This window comes from Globicephala melas, chromosome 5 (assembly GCF_963455315.2).
Source record: "Globicephala melas chromosome 5, mGloMel1.2, whole genome shotgun sequence".
Classification (NCBI taxonomy): Eukaryota; Metazoa; Chordata; class Mammalia; order Artiodactyla; family Delphinidae; genus Globicephala; species Globicephala melas.
This window is the reverse complement of record NC_083318.1, coordinates 30,128,437-30,149,305: the sequence shown is the minus strand read 5'-3', so window position 1 is coordinate 30,149,305 and position 20,869 is coordinate 30,128,437. Positions and strand designations below refer to the sequence as shown.

At 41.2% G+C, this 20,869-nt stretch overlaps 1 protein-coding gene across 1 annotated transcript in view; it reads left to right on the top strand.

The window, feature by feature from the left end:
- The window catches only part of MCUB (mitochondrial calcium uniporter dominant negative subunit beta), a 100,200-nt gene that overhangs the window by 59,093 nt on the left and 20,238 nt on the right, over positions 1-20,869 (top strand). Inside the window, 3 exon segments of the mRNA XM_030864079.3 lie at positions 11,994-12,069; positions 12,583-12,753; positions 16,724-16,828. Coding sequence (XP_030719939.2) covers positions 11,994-12,069; positions 12,583-12,753; positions 16,724-16,828 — 352 coding nt within the window.

The following is a 20,869-nucleotide window of genomic DNA, read 5'->3' as shown; positions in this document are numbered from 1 at the left end:
TTGTAGCACACACTAGGCAGTTGTCTTAATTAATACTCCAGTCTCTTTCAGGTACTACATGAATCATCACTGTTAAAATAAATTTTTCTTTTTGATCTGAGCAGGCCGAGAAGAGTAGTTAATATGCAACATGATTGAAACAAAAGAAACAGGAATAACAGCATATAGCACTTGGCTAGCAACCAATAATAACTTTCACTTACTGACTGTAGATTCTCAGCCAGGCCACATGTTTGTTTTTTTTTTTTGCGGTACGCGGGCCTCTCACTGTTGTGGCCTCTCCCGTTGCAGAGCACAGGCTCCAGACGCGCAGGCTTAGCGGCCATGGCTCATGGGCCTAGCCGCTCCGCGGCATGTGGGATCTTCCCAGACCGGGGCACGAACCCGCGTCCCCTGCATCGGCAGGCGGACTCTCAACCACTGGGCCACCAGGGAAGCCCAAGGCCACATTTATATCACTCTAACCACTTGGCATTTAAGCCAGTGATCCTTCGTTCTCTGGACTGACCTCAGCAGAAGCCCTGAAATTACATTCGTGTGTGTGTGTGTGTGTATGTATATGTATGTGTATCCCTCCCTCCCTCCCTCCCTCCCTTCCCTCCTTCTTTCCTCCTTTCTTCATTCAACAAAGAAATGCTTTTGAGAGCAAAATTCTAAAGAAGGATTACAACCCAGAGAGAAGATACTAGACTAATTTGCTTGTCCTACTCTAGTCTGTTACAAAACATATTGAAATAGTAGGGTATACTGACTGAAACATAAATTATTCACAGTTAATAAATTGGTTTCAACATCATTGCATGAATGCAGTTTCTTAAGATTTGTTTGTAATAGAAGTACCTAGTATTTTATCCTTCTGGTTCAGATCACTTGTACCTGGGAGCCTTCTTTACATGGGTTTCAACAGTGTGGAGCTGGTTTTAACAGGTGTTTCTATCTTCCCAGGATCCCTTCTTTCCTCTTCATCTGGAAATAGAGCCCATGGCTCCCCACAGGTGTGGGCACAGTGTGTGATAACCTGAGCCAGGATCCCTTTTCCCACAGGGTGACAGTACAGCGGAGCAGTTTAAAGAGTCGGGGCTCCTAACAGCTTGACAGTGTGCTCACTTATCAGCTGTGTGACTTTAGACAGAGTACTTAATCTCCCTGTGTTCAGTATTCTGATAATTGAAAGATGGGAAATAACCTGCACACAAATGTTTATAGAAATGGCCAAATTCATAATTGGAAGCATTCAAGTTAAGTTAGTCAATAGATAAATTGTGGTACATCCAGACAAAGGAATATTAAAGCATTAAAAAGAAATGAGCAATATAGACAATAATGTGTTATAATCGCTGAACTTGCTAGGAGACTAGATCTTAATTATTCCCACCACAAAAAAGAAATGATACTTATGTGATGTGATAGAGATGCTAACTATCGCTACAGCGGCAATCATGTTACAGTGTATAAATGCATCCAGTCAACGTGCTGTACACTTAAATTTACAGAATGTTGTATGTCATATATATTTAAATAAAAAATTATAAAGAACAAAGAAATGAGCCATCAAGCTATGAAGGGACATGGAACAAACTTAAATGTGTATTACTAAGTGGAAGGAGCCAATCTGAAAAGGCTACATCTATATGATTCCAACTACGTGACATTCTCGAAAAGGCAAAACTATGGAGACAGTAAAAGGATCTGTGGTGGCCGGGGGTTAGAGAGGAGCAAGGGATGAGATGAATAGGAAGAGCAGAGGATTTTTAGGGCAGTGGAAGCTACTCCCTGTGATACTACGATGGTGGATGTGTGAAAACCCATAGAATGTACAGCACCAAGAGTGAACCCTAATATAAACTACGAACTTTGGGTGATAAAGGTGTTCAATATAGGTTCATGGATTGTAACAGATGTACCACTCTGGTGCTGGATGAAAGGCCAGGAGTATATGAGAACTCTGTACTCTCTGCTCAATTTTACTGTTCTAAAACTGAGCTAAAAAAAAAAAAAGTGGGGGAGAGGCATGCGGGGTTAGCCCCACAGGCTCTCGTTTGCCAACTCCAGTTCTCCAGTGACTTCCTATTATATCAATGTTCAGTCAAGTGATAAGTGAGCACTAAATACATTTGAATGGAAAAAAGATGGGAAGTAATAGTATGTAGCTCATGCAGTTTCTATAAAGATAAGTAAGATACTGCATGTAAAACATTTAGTTATACAAAACAGGGGAGAAGAGTATCCTAAACACAGAACAGCATGTTATGCCCCTGAGATTCGAGAAACTTGTCGTGTTCTAGGAATCGAGGGATGACAGTAGGATCAGAGTAAGGAAAGCAAGGAAGAAGGAGGGAATGAGATGAGATTGGCAAGACAAGCAGTGTCTAGGTCATGTAGCATCTCATTGGCCGTGATAAGCTTTTATTCTGTTGAAGTGTGAAGGGGAATCCATTGAAGAATTTTAAGCAGAGGAATGTGGTGATACTATTTACCTCTTAAGAAGATCACTTTTGATGCGTTGAGGAGGGTAGCATGGAGGAGAGCAAGGGTGGAAGCAAACGAACAAGTTTGGAAACTGCTGCAGTAGATAATGGTGGCCTGGACTGGAGCATTAACAATAAAAATGGAGAGAAATGGATGAACTATGTAGGTAGAATGGAAGGGTGGATGGAATTGATGGACTCAAGAATGACTCCTGGCTTTGACTTCAACAGCCAGGGAGGTGACGGGTCAGTTATTACAGGGAAAGATGAACCAGAGGAAGGGGTTTCAGGGGGAAATCAAGAGTTTTGTTCTGGATAAATTCACTTTCAGATGTATGTGATTATGTGAGGGGAGGTGTTAGTCAAGTATTGGATGTCCTAGTCTGGACCTCAGGAGGGGTGTGGCTACGTGGTTGAGGGGCTGGAGATAGAAGCCTGTTGGTAGTATGTTGGGTTTTTTTTTTTATTATTATTATTGAGGTATAGTTGTTGTACAATATTATATAAGTTTCAGGTGTACAACACAGTGATTCAAAATTTTTAAAGGTTATATATACTCTGGTTATAGTTATTATCAAATATTGGCTATATTCCCTGTGCTGTACAACACATCTTTGTAACTTATTTATTTTATACATAATAGTTTGTACATCTTAAGATAGGTTGTTACCCCTGTCTTGCCTGCCCCACCCCCGTTGGTAGTTTGTTTGACTGAATGGGAACCTTACACTTGTACGGTGCTGTAAGTCTCAATAAAACTGGAAGAAAAACAGTTTTTTAAAGAGTGAATGGGAGTTGAAGATGAACCAGTGTAGACAAAATGAAAAGTTTGGCCAAGGAGGATGAGAGATATTATAGCATATTTGCTGATTGTATTGAACCTGTAGAGTGTGAGAGGCAGTGATTAAGAGGGAGTTAGGATTCTGAGAAAGCTTTGCCAGGTATAAGATGGAGAACACCTGAGGAGGGATTGACCTTTGAAAATGAAGGTCACTTGACTGCAGCAGGAGGGAAGGAAGCAATGGTGGGAACAGATGGAGTTCTGTAGGTTTTATGGTGGGAAGATGAGAGCACTAAGTGTAAGAGTTGGCCACACAGGGTGGGTACACTGGGCAGGGCTTTCCAGGCAGGGATGGGAATGAGTGTGAAGGCAAGGAAGCGTGAACAGTGTGCCATATTCAAGAAAGGGCAACACGCTCTGCATATCTGAAATAGAGGGTTGGGAGGGGGCCGGTGCTGGTCATGCTAAGGGGAGGCGGGATAAGCGGACAAGAATCAGCTCGTGGAAAGCTTTCTTTGGAGTTGTTTCCCTTTGCAGTAGAGAACAAATAGAGGTTTTTAAATCTAGAAATAGTTTGACTTTATGTAATTTTAGAAAATTGGAGTAGATCTTAATCTGGAACAGATTGGTGGGAGAGGCCAGTTAGGAAACTGTTACAGTGATCTGGGTGAGATGATGAGGATCTAAACTAGAGCAGTGGAGGTGGGGACAGACGCGAGAGGATGGGTTTGAGAGCTCTGTAAGAAGTAGAACTAGGGTTTCCCTGGTGGCGCAGTGGTTGGGAGTCCGCCTGCCAATGCAGGGGACACGGGTTCATGCCCCGGTCCGGGAAGATCCCACATGCCGCGGAGCGGCTGGGCCCGTGAGCCATGGCCGCTGAGCCTGCACATCCGGAGCCTGTGCTCCGCAACGGGAGAGGCCACAACAGTGAGAGGCCCGCGTACCGCAAAAAAAAAAAAAGAACCAGTAGGCCCTAGTGACAGTTCAGTTGTAACTACTGGTCTACCAGCTATTTTATGGAATATTAGTTGCTTAGGATAACTCTCTAGTTATCTGCGCCTCTAATCTAATGACTAGTAATTAGTGGTGTGAGTCCATCAAGGAGATCCATGGAGGAACAAGAAAGAGCTTTGTTCAGGAGGTACCTGCGGGCTGACCCAGTGAAGATGTCTGGTAAGCCTGTCTGAGGATGAGCCTCCAGGGGGAAGTTTGTTGCTCCAGGGATGCTCAACCGGGTCTGTTATTGTTTGATTCTGAATCTTATGAAGATTTGCCTCTTTGGGTTCAGATTAATAATTTGGGTGTTCCACTGAGTAAAACATGAAAGAAAGAAAATGTTCCCCCCAAAGTTTGATAATACATTATCAGAATCCTAAAACTATTACTGCTTTATGATCCAGTCATTCTGGAATCTACCCTAAAGAAAAAAAAATGCAAACAAAGAACTTCCCTGGTGGTGCAGTGGTTAAGAATCCACCTGCCAATACAGGGGACACGGGTTCGAGCCCTGGTCCGGGAAGATCCCACATGCCACAGAGCAACTAAGCCTGTGTGCCACAACTACTGAGCCTGCGCTCTAGAGTCCACAAGCCACAGCTACTGAGCACACGTGCCACAACTACTGAAGCCCATGCGCCTAGAGCCCATGCTCTGCAACAAGAGAAGCCACCGCAATGAGAAGCCTGCGTGCTGCAACGAAGAGTAGCCCCCTCTCGCTGCAACTAGAGAAAGCCTGCGCACAGCAACGAAGACCCGATGCATCCAAAAATAAAAACATAAATTTATATAAAAAAATGCAAACAGATTTACATGCAAAGATGTTTTGAATCAGTTTAGTTGTAATGGTGAAAGTGAAATACAATATACATAGAAAATAAACTAGAAGGTATACGTCAGTGTTAACTGATAATTCCAGATGATGGCCTTATTGATGACTTTTATTTTTTTCTTTTTGTGAGTCTGTGATTTATAGATTTTTCTAAAATGAGCATGCATTCCTCTCTGACACAGGAAAAAAATTCATAGAAATGGTATATAAAATGGAAATGTCCAACAAAAGGTATATAAGTAATAAATTCTTGCATCTTACATCTGTAGGATAAGTGGCTGTGGAGCAGTTTAAATTACTTTGTTTATGAAAGTTTTTAATGAAGTAAGAAAATGCTTATAAAACATTAATGATCAGCTCTCAACTCTATGATTATATGAGCGTATATATATCTACGGAAAGGCTGGCATAAGTCAGGGGTTGGTGGAATTGGGGATGCTCATTTTCTCTATTTTCCAAGTTTCCACAATGAGCTTTCATTACATTTCTTTTCATCTTTTTGAAAAACTTTCTGATTTCTGTAGGGTTTTTTGCTTCTTTTTTCTACTTTCCTTGAAAAAGCTTGTTCTATCCTTTTTCCTTTTCTACCACTGTAGAAACTGTACTTCGAATGGCTTCCTTTAAGTGTTTAATATACACATACTCAATTATAACTTTCCTAACAAAGTCTTAGGTTTCTCACCATCTTTGCCCTCCTCTGAACGTGACGAGGGTCTTCACAGGTTCTAAGAATCCACTGACTAGAGCATATGCCACATCTTGTTTAGCTTTCCACTTGTTTTAACACAAAAAATGGTTTAAAATTTCTTACAATAAGTAGTTTATTTACCAACATATTTTATGGCTTTGGCTTCGTATTAGTTTCCTAGGGCTTCCATAGTAAGAGTTCCTCAGATTCAGTAGCTTAAACAACAGACTGACTTTCTCACAAGTCTGGAAGCCAGAAGTCCGAGGTAAAGGTGTCGGCAGGGTTGGTTTCTTCTGAGGCCTCTCTCCTGGGCTTGTGGACGGCTGCCTTCTCATTGTGTCCTCACAGGGTTTTCCTCTGTGTGCGCACGTGTCTGTGTCCAAATCTCCTCTTTTTATAAGGACACCAGTCACATTGGATTAGCGCCCACACTCATGACCTCATTTTAACTTAATTACCTCTTTAAAATACAGTCACATTCTGAGGTCTTGGGGATTGGGACTCTGACATATGAATTTGGTGGGGAGTTGGGGACACAACTCAGCCCTTAACTGTGTTCTCCTGCATCTGGGTTTAGTTCCCTTCTCTCTAGGAGGTTCCTTAGCTATGATCTCTGTACATCTGAAAATCTCTTCATTTCCTTCAACCTTAAGTAATGTTCCTAAATATAATGTTTTAGATTGATAGTTATTTTCCCTTAGCACCTTGAAGATATTCATACATTCCTTTACCATGTATTTATGGAGCCCCTGTAGTATGTCAGGTACTATACTATTCCAGGTGCTGGAACTACAGTGGTCAGCCAGAGAGTATGCTCTCTAGAGGGACAAAATGAAATAGCATTTGTACAGTTGTATGAAGATAAGTTTTCATTTCTCTTGGGTAAACAGCTAGGAGTGGTATTGCTGTGTCACGTGGAAGTGTGTGTTTAACTTTATAAGAATACTGCTAAAGGTTTTCCAGAATGGTTGTACCATTTTACATTCTTGCCAGTAGTGTATGAGATTGACTGCTTTTTAAAGGTTTAAAGTTTCTGTATCTTTCTGTGTTGTACCTGGGTGAAATATTGTCTAATTCACTAGTTTTCTTTTCTATTGACTTTATCTAGTCTAGAATTTATTTAGTTCATTAAAGCTGGGTTTTTTACATGTATATAGATTTTCTCCATTTTTGCCTTAGAAATCCCTAATTAGTTGATCCAAGTTACTAATTTTTGTTTTATTTCTACCAGTTTAGTATCATAATTTCTTATTGATTTTCTGGAGGCTGATTCTCCTTTTTATCTCTTTGAAGACTCTAAATATAATTTGTGTTAAAGTCAGTTTTGGACGACTCTCTTATTTTTATTTTCCCTAAGTGGAATTAAGGGAAATCGTCTAAATAAATTGGTTGGTTCCTTCTTAGCATTTAATTTCTCATATAGTAAAATTCTGGATTACAGACTCTAAGTAGGAGTTTATTTTTCATTCTGTACTCACCCCTTTCTGGCTAGTAACTTTATATTGCCTCCAACTGGGCTTTTGTGGCCAGAGCTCAGAATTGGTTCTTAAAGTGCCACCTTAAGGTCCCTGTCCGGGGAGGTTGCTGTGATATTGGTGATATCACAGATTAAGTCATCAAATCACTGGAAAGCTTGGCTTGATCTTGCCATGGGCTACTTTAGTCTGTCCTGCCCAAAAAGAGTCAAACTCTTAGTTACGTCTTCTGTTCTGGACTATTAACAGATAATTTTTGGGAAAAGGTAAAAATACGACTCTCATACAGTTATAAGAATGAACATGCATCAAAGAATTTATTTTACTCTTATGATATGAAGGAAACCAGGCAGATGTAATATCCAGTTAAAAGGAAAAATCAAAACAGCACAAATTTATGTGGAGAAAAGAATGTTAAGATGAATGCAGGTAGAGATAAAACCAGTGTTTGGGTTAGTGTGGGGTGTCAATTACATCACTGCCAGATTGGACAAAAGTGACATACCTGTCAGTTACCTACAGCTCACAAGTAGTTCCAAAATGGCTTCAGACCAGTGAACAGGACTAGAACGTGATAACTTGAAAAAGTGTGCTGTGCACTACGTACAACAGTCAAGACATGGAAACAACCTGAGTGTCCATCGACAGAGGAATGGATAAAGATGTGGTGCATATATACAGTGGAGTATTACCCAGACATTTCTCCAAAGAAGATATACAGATGGCCAAGAGGCACATGAAAAGATGCTTAACATCACTAGTTATTAGAGAAATGCAAGTCAAAACTACAGTGAGATATCACCTCACACCAGTCAGAATGGCCATCATCAAAAAAGCTGCAAACAATAAATGCTGGAGAGGGCATGGAGAAAAGGGAACCCTCCTACACTGGTAGGAATGTAAATTGGTACAGCCACTATGGAGAACAGTATGGAGGTTCCTTAAAAAACTGAAAATAGAGCCAGCGTATGATCCAGCAATCCCAGTCTTGGGTATACGTCCAGAGGAAAACATGGTTCGGAAGGATACATGCACCTCAATGTTCATCGCCACTGTTTACAACAGCCAAGACGTGGAAGCAACCTGAATGTCCACTGACAGATAAGTAGGTACATGTATATGATGAAATATTACTCAGCCATTAAAAAGAATGAAATAATGCCATTTGCAGCAAAATGGATGGACCTGGAGATTATCGTACTAAGTGAAGTAAGTCAGACAGAGAAAGACAAATATCATAAGATATCACTTATATGTGGAATCTAATAAAGAAAAGATACAAATGAACTTATCTACAAAACAGAAACAGACTTAGAGAATGAATTATCAAATTTATCATTACCAGGGGAAGGGGTGGGGGAAGGGATAGATTGAGAGTTTGGGATTGACATGTACACACTGCTGTATTTAAAATAAAATGCCTTTCCTGAAAAGAAAAAAGTCTACAAATAACAAATGCTGGAGAGGGTGTGGTGAAAAGGGAGCCCTCCTACACTGGTGGTGGGAATGTAAGTTGGTAAAGCCACTGTGGAGAACAGTATGGAGGTTCCTCAGAAAACTGAAAATAGAATTACCATATGATCCAGCAACCCCACTCCTGCATATATATCCAGAAGAAATTATAATTCAAAAAGATACATGGGGCTTCCCTGGTGGCGCAGTGGTTGAGAATCTGCCTGCCAATGCAGGGGACACGGGTTCGAGCCCTGGTCTGGGAAGATCCCACATGCCGCAGAGCAACTGGGCCCGTGGGCCACAATTACTGAGCCTGCGCGTCTGGAGCCTGTGCTCCGCAACAAGAGAGGCCGTGATAGTGAGAGGCCCACGCACCGCGATGAAGAGCGGCCCCCGCTTGCCACAACTAGAGAAAGCCCTCGCACAGAAATGAAGACCCAACACAGCCATAAATAAAAAATAAAGCAAAACTGTCAACAAGTAAAAATAAAATAAACACTATAAAAAAAAAAGATACATGCACCCGTATGTTCATAGCAGCACTATTTACAATAGCCAAGACGTGAAAACAACCTAAATGTCCATCAGCAGATGAATGGATAAAGAAGATGTGGTACATATGCACAGTGGAATACTACTCAGCCATAAAAAATGAAATAATGCCGTTTGCAGAAACAATGGATGCAGCTAGAGATTATAATACTAAGTGAAGTAAGTCAGAAGGAGAAAGACAAATACTGTATGATATCACTTATATGTGGAATGAACATATATGTGGAATGAACATTCTTTTCTTTCCCTTTCCCTTTCCTTTCTGCCAAACTCGTCCCCTTCTTTTTCTCACAACCCGTTTCTTCCCGAACCCTCTGCCTGTCAAAGATCATGGCAGCTGGTATGTCTTGAAGCTGGAATTCCAGCTTAGTTCTGATAGCAAAGCCTGTGCCCTTCGCACTCAACCATCATGACTCTGCAGGAAGACTTAGGAAATGGCCTTTGAGCTGGGCCTGGAGGGAATGACAGGGTTTGTTAGGCAGAAGTGGATAAAGAAGGCGACACTTTAATACATCGGTGGCACACAGCGCGTCTGCCTGGGGCCTAAGCTCCTGTCGTAAGAGAACAGTAGGTGGTGGAGCTGTGGAGGGGAGGTGGACTATACTGCTCATGTGAGGCGTGTAGACCCTACCTTATACTTGCTTGACGCTTTGTTTAATTTTTATATCTGCTCTGCAAGATAGATGTTGTTATCCCCACCTAACCCTTCAGAGAACAAAAGCACAGTCCTGTGACTTATCTGTGATCTCCAGCTATTAAGTGGCTAAACTGAGTTTAGAACTCCGGGGTCACTGTTCTTTCTACTTTATATAAACTGTTGAAGTCCCTGGGGTTTTAAGCAGGGTGTGAAGTGATTAGAATTGTATTTAGGAAAAAGATGTGATAAAAGAGAAGCCTGAGTCACCTTTTGACCTGATACTGAATATCATTTGAAGGCAGTAACCCTTGTCCCAGCACTAAAATTTAGAGTTCAAAGAGATTCTATGCAGAAGATTAGAAATCGTGCCCTGAAGGCCTCAGAGGGTCTGCTAGAACCCAGCTACTCAAAAGGGTGACCTTCACACCTGTAACTTCAGTATAACCCTGGGGCTTATTAAAAATGCAAATTCTCATACCCCTACCTCAGACTTACTAGATCAAAAATCTAGTAAAGGTGGAGTCCAGGAAGCTGTGTTTTTAACAAGCCCTGTCTATTTAGCAGTGGACAGTATTGTAGTAGCCAGGTGATTCTTAGGTACGCAAAAGCTTGAGAAAGCTTTAATATTCTTCCCTGGCCACTCTGCCTTCTTTCAACATTTCCTGGTTGTCAAGCGGTTGCCTCTAAAATGATAATTGTAGTAGAGAAACTTCATCAGCACATTAAATGGTAAGTACTTTATGAGCAGGAATTATCATCTTTGGCATCTAGGAATTTGACTTATAAACTGTCTTTAGCATTATATAAACTCTAGCATAAATTTTAACTCAACGTGTAAAGGTGGCAGTATATGGAAAAAAGTTTGGAAGGATACACACCAAACCACTGTTAAAGAAGAAGTTATTCATGACACTTGTTAAGGAATGTAAGGTAGACTTTATTCTGGGGGACTGCTACAGTGGGGTTTTGTAATAGGGGAGAGAGATTGGGCTCATCCCTTTCACATCTGGGAACAGTGGGGATTTATATCCAACGAGCAGAGTTGGAGGGGCAGTGGATGGGAATACTAAGAGGATGGAGCAATTCTTTGCTCACCTGACCTAGCAGGATTCTTGTTGAAGACAGACTAGGGTGATCAGATAATACCTGGGGAATAGTGGAGGATGAGGAATTTGATCAGACACTGAGGGTTGGGGGGTTCTGGCTAAACTAACTCAACAACATTCTTGCTAAAGCTGGCCTCCTGGAGGACATGCACAAGGATGGAGCTTAGTCAGGCTTAGAGGACACTGACTAAAGTTTGGTTGAGGAGGGAGTCTTTGTCACCACTGCCATGATTAATACAGGGCTTCTCTGGTGGAGCAGTGGTTAAGAATCTGCCTGCCAGTGCAGGGGACATGGGTTCGAGCCCTGGTCCGGGAAGATCCCACATGCCATGGAGCAACTTAAGCCCGTGCGCCACAACTACTGAGCCTGCGCTCTAGAGCCCGCGAGCCACAACTACTGAGCCTGTGCGCCTAGAGCCCGTGCTCCGCAACAAGAAGCCCGCGCACCGCAACGAAGAGTAGCCCCTGCTCGCCACAACTAGACAAAGCCTGTGCACAGCAACAAAGACCCAACACAACCAAAAAAAATAATTAATTAATTAATTAATTTAAAAAAAACCCACCAATACAAACCCTAAAAATACATCCCATAGTAAGGTAGCCATTCAGATGTTCTAGACCCAGCAGTGCCGTCCAGTAGAACTTTCTGTGATGATGGAAATGATCTGTTTCTGTGCTGTCCAATACGGTAGCTACTAGACCCAGAGCTATAGAGCAGTTGAAATGTGGCAAAGGTGACTGACTGTGAGAAACTGAATTTTTAGTGTTATTTAATTTTAATTGATTTAACTTTAAATGGCTGCATGTGACTAGTGGCTCGCATATGGGACAACACAGTCAGAAAGGTCTAGTGAGCTTCTCTAAGGGCTTACCTGGGTATGTGTGGGACGCTGAAGTTTTCGTCATGCTTGCCATGCAACGTTAAAACAGTCTTCAAGTACAGACACTTATTTCAGCTTTCCCACTTTTCCTAAAAGAAAAAAAAATCATTTTTTTCTTACAGGTTTTGTGTGTGAAACTGTGTGGAAATCTGAAATTGTATCAGTCAAATCTTTATAGTACAGTGGGGCCATCTGACGGTAAGTTTTCTTATCACTTCTTTAATTCCCCATGCTAATTTATTTCCAGTCTTCCAAATAAAGTGAGAAGTGTGAGTTTTGAGCAAAACAGACTTTTCTTGTATTGCCCCTCCCACCCCCCCTCGGAGTTCAGTTCCTTCCTTTTCTGCTCCCATAAGATCTCTGATGTCTTTTGGCAAACTCCCACTCCAGCAATCAAAGGAGTTACAGATGACTTAGAAGCAGTTTCTGCCCTCAATAAGTTTTTACCTAGGAAGACTCTAAGCAGGTAATTATAATAAAGTGTGATACATGCTTAATAAAATGTTATAGAATGGGGGGAATATGTAAACTAGTATAATGAAGGCACTGTAGGCGTGATGTAAATGATTATAGGCATTCAGAGGGTTATGAATTCCATAGGCATCCCTTCTAGAATTTTTGTAGTTAATAATCTTTTAATAATAATTTTAACAGTTATTTTTAAAGGAAATGTTATCCATCCTCTATTACCATCTTTTTTTTTCTTAACAGAAATCACAATTAATTATAAACATGGCCTTCCCTTGGTAACACTTACTTTGCCGTCCAGAAAAGAGCGCTGTCAGTTTGTAGTCAAACCAATGTTATCAACGGTTGGTTCATTCCTTCAGGACCTACAAAATGAAGATAAAGGTATCAAAACGGCTGCCATCTTCACAGCAGGTATATATATGTTTTCTTCAACTTTGTCTTTTTCTCTTCTTCTGAACCTTTGTTTTGGTTCTTTACTTTTCTAGAAACTTGATTCTTTAATTCATTATATAATAAATGGTTGGCAGTTACTGAGTCCGTCACTTTTGAACATCAGTAATATAAAAAAAATTAACCCTATTGAATAAAAAAGAAATGGAATAAGTTTATGCATGTTTTGGTTACTTATTTCATAAACTTAGCCCCCAGATTTTTCTCTGAGAAAATTTTAATGACACAGTCATTAGTGTCTAATTTTCTGTAAGAAATTTGAATAATTAGAAAATGAAATGCAAGCTCAATGATTGAAATAGCCAGTGAATAACTAAAATACACAAATAGTTCATTAACCTTTGTTATAAAGCAGTTATAGTCTAGCGTGTTTTTTGACGAATTAGTTCTCAGGAAGGGGTGTGTGTGTGTGTGTGTGTGTGTGTGTGTGTGTGTGTATATATATATATATAGTTTAATACCAGCAGAGGTGGTTAATCACATAGACATTTAAAATTTAGGGTATAGCTTTTATGTTTTCATGGTCTGAGGACATAAAAGGACGTCCTCCTGCCCCTAAAAGAGAATAAAGAATTCTTTACCCCAGTCCAATATACAGAGGCTACTATAAATATAAATAAGTGAATAAATTTGCACTGTTATTTTATTGTAGTATTACATACTTAGAATAAACTTATTTAGAAGTTAATGATTAATATTGCAGTTTTGAAAGGGAAATTAACATTCTTCTTCCCTATCCAAGTTCAGAACCAATTAAGAGGTAGACATGGAAGTTGGAAAAATAGAGATTAAAGAATTTATTTACTCAACAAATATTGAGCACCTAACAAATGTTGACCTGAAACAAAGAGACTGCCAGATATTTCTCCAGCAAAGATGGATTTATTGCAGATCAGCAGAGAATTGCAATTCAGGGTCTGCAACCATGGTGAGCCACATGTGAGGACTTGCAGGACAAGGGGAGGAGACCGCTTTTATAGAGGAAAAGGAAGTGAGTAGGGCTATAGTAAACAAACAGTCCATGGCTTTTCATTGGCTGAGTCCTTGCTGGGAAAGAAGAGGAGTCTTTCTTCTTCCTGTTGGGCTCTGCTGTCCTCACAGGGTGTGAGAGCTCCCCCTTCTGGTCTCTGGACTCTATTTAATTGAGGTTTCTGTGTATTAATTTTTTTACACTAACATATGCCAGGCACTGTTCTAGATGCTAGAGATAGAGCAAAGAACAACAGAGATTAAAACTCCTGTTCTTAGGGAGCTTACATTTTAAGAGGAGAAAGAAACAAGGTAAAGAAATAAAATATATAATATGTTAGATAATTAGTGTTACAGTCAAAAATAAAGCAGAGTGATGGGGGGTGGGAGTTGTGTGTGTTGGTGGGAGGTGCTCACTCAGGTCACATTTAGGTGAAGACCGGGAAGAGATGAGAGAAGATGTAGATGGGAAGAGAGCTCTCCAGGCAGAGGTCCTGAGGTGGGAGCTAACTCCACCCTCAACTGAAAAGGGAGGGAGCTGGGTCCAAGTAGGAGGGGATGGGCAGGTTAGGGAAAGCCTTGTTGTAGGTTATTGTAAGGAATTTGGATTTAACCGGAAGGGGAGTTTCTTCTTGCTAAAACCAGGATCAAAGAAAGGTTTTAGTACCGTGACCACAGTGGCCTAATACTTCATCCCTGACTGGACCGACATTCCCGCCCCCCAGTCACAGGAACATCGAAACCCCTGGGCCTTCCCTGCAGGTCAGGGCCTGCCTTCCTCAGAGCAGGGAAGTGCAAACCCAGAACTCAGAAGGGCTCTGAGCACAGTGCTTGCCTGAAATAAGGTTAAAACATTGATGTGTACCCTGCTTGTTTCTAAAAAAATAATTTGAGTAGCTTTGAAACATAAAACACAGAGAAAACCCCTAGAAATCATAGAGTAAAGGGGCTCTTTGGACTGAGTGAAAACGCTGTGTTGGGGTTCATATCAGTACTTGCCCAAGAATAAGTGAAAAATTCATCACTGTATCGTTACCTCCTTAAAAGTGTTTCACATCAATCTCTTGCTGTTCCTATAATAGCATAAAGGATAATGTAGTACTTCAACTGAGAAATCATACTCAGTTGATTTCTTTTTATAATAATATTTTAAGGAGCAGGTGTGAAGTCATTTAAATGTAAATTTTTAAATGACACTTGCAAAGTCAGATACAAGGATTTGGTGTGTTGCTGATCTTTTTAAAAAGAGGCTCTGTGGGTGGAATTTGCCTGCATTTAATTTGGGCTTGAAAAGAGTGTTCTAAGCTTGTCACAGTTTTGCCCACAGTGTGGGCTGAGTTATTTGGCAATTCCTGGGAAGATGATCTCACCGCAGCTGATGAACAGGAACCCAAACAGCCAAATTCTAGGAACAGCCCCAGGTGCAGCCTTGACTTGCTGCCTTCTGAACAAAAGAACTGCTGAGAGCCAGACAGGAGGCAGGCAAGCAGGTTCTCCCTGATTTTACTAGCAGTATTACTGTTGTCACGCATATCCGGTTGAATGCAGCCAAGCAATGCCAGGCCAGGCGAAAATATACATCCTGGACTCTGTATCGCGTAATTATATGTAGACCGTTCCGAAAGAAGAATGATAGAAACCCCTGCCAGCGCCAGTTTTTTGCTTACTGTTCAGTGAGTTTGAATCTTAACACCTGGGTTACATGAAAGTTCAAAAATATAACAGCAAAAGCTAGGCTATATAAGAGGCTGTGCGAAGCACGCTGACTCTGACATTCTCCTAGAGATTTTTTTTTTTTTTTTCTGAACTGTTCCTGGGATATTTGGAATCACTATTAGAATCTCTCCACCTCTAGGAAATACACCGCACAAGTGCAGATTTACTCCTTCGGTTCAGCTATGTTTGTCGCTCTCCCTGCCACTTGCAGTTTTGCCTCTTGTGGTCTTAGCTCGGCTAGAAAGGGAGGGAGCCCTGTGTGGCGGTGGTTGCGGTGCTACCAAGTTTCAGTCAACGCACATCACTCCCCCTTAGCGGCTAAAAGTAAGAGAGAGGCGGGCTTCCACAAACATTCCTGCCCACGTGCCTCCACAGAGCGGTTAGGCGCGTTTGGCTGCAAGCCGCCGAAATGGGCTCTGACTAAGCAGGGGTGTGTGTCAGCAGGCTCTCTGACTGGAACTGAAAGAAAGCCAGGCCCAGAAGAGGGCAGGAGGGTTTCCCTGGCGGCGCAGTGGTTAGGAATCCGCCTGCCAATGCAGGGGACGTGGGTTCGAGCCCCGGTCCGGGAAGATCCCACATGGAGCAACTAAGCCCGTGCGCCACAACTACTGAGCCCGCACTCCAGAGCCCGCGAGCCACAACTACTGAGCCCACGTGCCACAACTACTAGAGCCCGTGCTCCACAACAAGAGAAGCCACGACAATGAGAAGCCTGCGCACCGCGACGAAGAGTAGCCCCCGCTCGCCGCAACTAGAGAAAGCCTGCGCGCAGCAACGGAGACACAACGCAGCCAAAAATAAATAAATTTAAAAAAATAAAAAAAAAAAGAAAGAAGAGGGTAGGAGCTGAAGAAGGACGTGAGTAGAGAGGTTAGGCTGGGAACGGCCTGATGGGCTTTGCTGCCAACACCCTCAGCCCCTCCGCCGTCACCTGCACTGCTCTGGCCTTGCATGACCGTCCGCAGGTACAGTCCCACGAGGGACGTCAGCCTGGGTCCCAGCGCCGCCGACAGAGTGGGAGATGGGGTGCCTGCCTGCTCTTCTTGGTCCACTGTAATGAGCAGTAGAGCAGCAAGAGAGGATTCCCTCCCGGCGGGAACAGTATCGGGTATGGGAAAGCCCCCCACCCCAGAACAGACAGATGTCCACTACTGTATTGTAGAGACCTGGATTAGCAAGTGTTTTTCCATATGTTGAAACATGGTTCTTACTGTTGTAAAACAAGGACTTATTTTTGCATTTTCAGATGGCAGTGAAATTGCAGCTTCAACCTTGATGGAAATCTTGCTAATGAATGATTTTAGACTTGTCATTAATAAAATCACATACGACGTACAGTGCCCTAAGAAAGGTAAGAAACACAGCTATGCAAGTATCTTAACACTTCCCTTTCGCTGTGGGCCTTTTTCAGGGAGCAGCCTTATCCTAAGAATTTGTTTTAGTTAACCAAATGACCAAGAAGGCTTTGGAGAGCCAATGTGGAAGCTTTTCTAGCAAGGGTAGAAATGGTTGGTAGAAGTCATCTGTCAGAGCTTTTAGGCTCATATACTCTTTTTAGACTTTTAAGGCTTCGTTTTAGGATCTTGAATGCTTAATCTGACATTATTGGGTTAAGAAGAAGTGGACCTGAAAATCAGGAACTCAAGTGTATACCGTTGTACAGGTCTTCACTTTTTTTTTTTTTTTAAGTAGGTTTTCTTTTTTCTAGCCAGTTTCAGGTTCACAGCGTGGTGGAGCAGAGAGCAGAGAGTTCCCATGAGCTCCACCCCTTCCCCACAGCCTCCTCCACTATCAAGCGCTGGAGTGGAACATTTTCTGTTGCCTGGGCCAAAACATTTGTTCGGTTTCTTCCGTTCGATGGCTCTAGTAGCACATAGCTGTCTTTCATTCATTCAAAACAATTTTGTTAGATTGTATTGTGACAGCTGTCATATCAGCATGCATTTAAAAAAAGACTTATCAAAATTGGTGAATTTGCGCTTCCCTGGTGGTGCAGTGGTTGAGAGTCCACCTGCCGATGCAGGGGACACGGGTTCGTGCCCCGGTCCGGGAAGATCCCACATGCCGTGGAGCGGCTGGGCCCGTGAACCATGGCCGCTGAGCCTGCGCGTCCGGAGCCTGTGCTCCGCAACGGGAGAGGCCACAACAGCGAGAGGCCCGCGTACCGCAAAAAAAAAAAAAAAAAAAAAAAAGGAAAATTGGTGAATTTTTGTGTAGCCATTTTAATATGGAAGATGGAAGGAAAAAAGCAACATTTTCAGCATATTATGCTTTATTATTTCAAGAAAGGTAAAAACGCAACTGAAACGCAAAAAAAAGATTTGTGCAGTGTATGGAGAAGTGCTGTGACTGATCAAACATGTGAAAAGTGGTTGGTGAAGTTTCGTGCTGGAGATTTCTCTCTGGACAATGCTCCATGGTTGGGTAGACCAGTTGAAGTTGATAGCGATCAAATTGAAGCAATAATTGAGAACAGTCAACGTTATACCACTCGGGAGATAGCCGACATACTCAAAATATCCAAATCAAGTGTTTAAAATAATCTGCACCATCTTGGTTACGTTAATCGCTTTGATGTTTGGGTTCCACATAAGTTAAGCGAAAAAAACCTTCTTGACCATATTTCCACATGTGATTCTCTACTGAAATGTAATGAAAACGTTCCATTTTTATCTTTTTTTTTAATTTTTGAATTTTATTTTATTTATTTTTTTATACAGCAGGTTCTTATTACTTATCCATTTTATACATATTAGTGTATATATGTCAGTCCCAATCTCCCAATTCATCACACCACCACCATCCCCTGCCCGGCCGCTTCCCCCCTTGGTGTCCATACGTTCGTTCTCTACATCTGTGTCTCAATTTCTGCCCTGAAAACCGGTTCATCTGTACCATTTTTCTAGATTCCACATATATGCATTAATATACGATATTTGTTTTTCTCTTTCTGACTTACTTCACTCTGTATGATGGTCTCTAGATCCATCCACATCTCTACAAATGACCCAATATCGTTCCTTTTTATGGTGAGTAATATTCTATGGTATATATGTACCACATCTTCTTTATCCATTCGTCTGTTGATGGGCATTTAGGTTGCTTCCATGACTTGGCTATTGTAAATAGTGAACATTGGGGTGCCTGTGTCTTTTTGAATTATGGTTTTCTCTGGGTATATGCCCAGTGGTGGGATTGCTGGGTCATATGGTAATTCTCTTTTTAGTTTTTTAAGGAACCACCGTACTGTTCTGCATAGTGGCTGTATCAATTTACATTCCCACCAACAGTGCAAGAGGGTTCCCTTTTCTCCACACCCTTTCCAGCATTTGTTGTTTGTAGATTTTCTGAAGATGCCCATTCTAACTGATGTGAGGTGATACCTCACTGTAGTTTTGATTTGCATTTCTCTAATAATCAGTGGTGTTGTGCAGCTTTTCATGTGCCTCTTGGCCATCTGTATGTCTTCTTTGGAGAAATGTCTATTTAGGTCTTCTGCCCATTTTTGGATTGGGTTGTTTGTTTTTTTAATAATGAGCTGCATGAGCTGTTTATATATTTTGGAGATTAATCCTTTGTCTGTTGATTCGTTTGCAAATATTTTCTCCCATTCTGTGGGTTGCCTTTTCGTCTTGTTTGTAGTTTCCTTTGCTTTGCAAAAGCTTCTAAGTTTCATTAGGTCCCATTTGTTTATTTTTGTTTTTATTTCTGTTACTCTAGGAGGTGGATCAAAAAAGATCTTGCTGTGATTTATGTCAGAGTGTTCTTCCTATGTTTTCCTCTGAGAGTTTTATAGTGTCGTATCTTACATGTAGGTCTCTAATCCATTTTGAGCTTATTTTTGCGTATGGTGTTAGGGAGAGTTCTAATTTCATTCTTTTACATGTAGCTGTTCAGTTTTCGCAGCACGACTTATTGAAGAGACTGTCTTTTCTCCATTGTATATCCTTGCCTCCTTTGTCATAGATTAGTTGACCATAGATGTGTGGGTTTATGTGTGGGCTTTCTATCTTGTTCCATTGATCTGTATTTCTGTTTTTGTGCCAGTACCATATTGTCTTGATTACTGTAGCTTTGTAGTATAGACTGAAGTCAGGAACTCTGATTCCTCCAGCTCCGTTTTTTTCCCTCAAGACTGCTTTGGCTATTCGGGGTCTTTTGTGTCTCCATAGAAATTTTAAGATTTTTTGTTCTAGTTCTGTAAAAAAATGCCATTGGTAATTTGATAGGGATTGCATTGAATCTGTAGATTGCTTTGGGTAGTCTAGTCATTTTCACAATGTTGATTCTTCCAATCCAAGAACATGGTATATCTCTCCATCTGTTGGTATCATCTTTAATTTCTTTCATCAGTGTCTTAAAGTTTTCTGCGTACAGGTCTTTTGTCTCCCTAGGTAGGTTTATTCCTAAGTATTTTATTCTTTTTGTTGCAGTGGTAAATGGGAGTGTTTCCTTAATTTCTCTTTCAGATTTTTCATCATTAGTGTATAGGAATGCAAGAGATTTCTGTGCATTAATTTTATATCCCGCAACTTTACCAGATTCATTGATTAGCTCTAGTCGTTTTCTGGTGGCATCTTTAGTATTCTCTACGTATAGTACAATGTCATCTGCAGACAGTGACAGTTTTACTTCTTCTCTTCCAATTTGTATTCCTTTTATTTCTTTTTCTTCTCTGATTGCCATGGCTAGGACTTCCAAAACTATGTTGAATAATAGTGGTGAGAGTGCACATCCTTGTCTTGTTCCTGATCTTAGAGGAAATGCTTTCAGTTTTTCACCATTGAGAATGATGTTTGCTGTGGGTTTGTCATATATGGCCTTTATTATGTTGAGGTAGGTTCCCTGTCTGCCCACTTTCTGAAGAGTTTTTATCATAAATGGGTGTTGAATTGTGTCGAAAGCTTTTTCTGCATCTGTTGAGATGATCATATGGTTTTTATTCTTCAATTTGTTAATATGGTGTATCACATTGACTGATTTGCATATACTGAAGAATCCTTGCATCCCTGGGATAAATCCCACTTGATCATGGTGTGTGATCCTTTTAATGTGTTGTTGGATTCTGTTTGCTACTATTTTGTTGAGGATTTTTGCATCTATATTCATCAGTGATATTGGTCTGTAATTATCTTTTTTTGTAGTATCTTTGTCTGGTTTTGGTATCAGGGTGATGGTGGTCTCATAGAATGAGTTTGGGAGTGTTCCTCCCTCTGCCATATTTTGGAAGAGTTTGAGAAGAATGGGTGTTAGCTTTTCTCTAAATGTTTGATAGAATTCACCTGTGAAGCCATCTGGTCCTGGACTTTTGTTTGCCGGAAGACTTTTAATCACAGATTCAATTTCATTACTTGTGATTGGTCTGTTCTTATTTTCTATTTCTTCCTGGTTC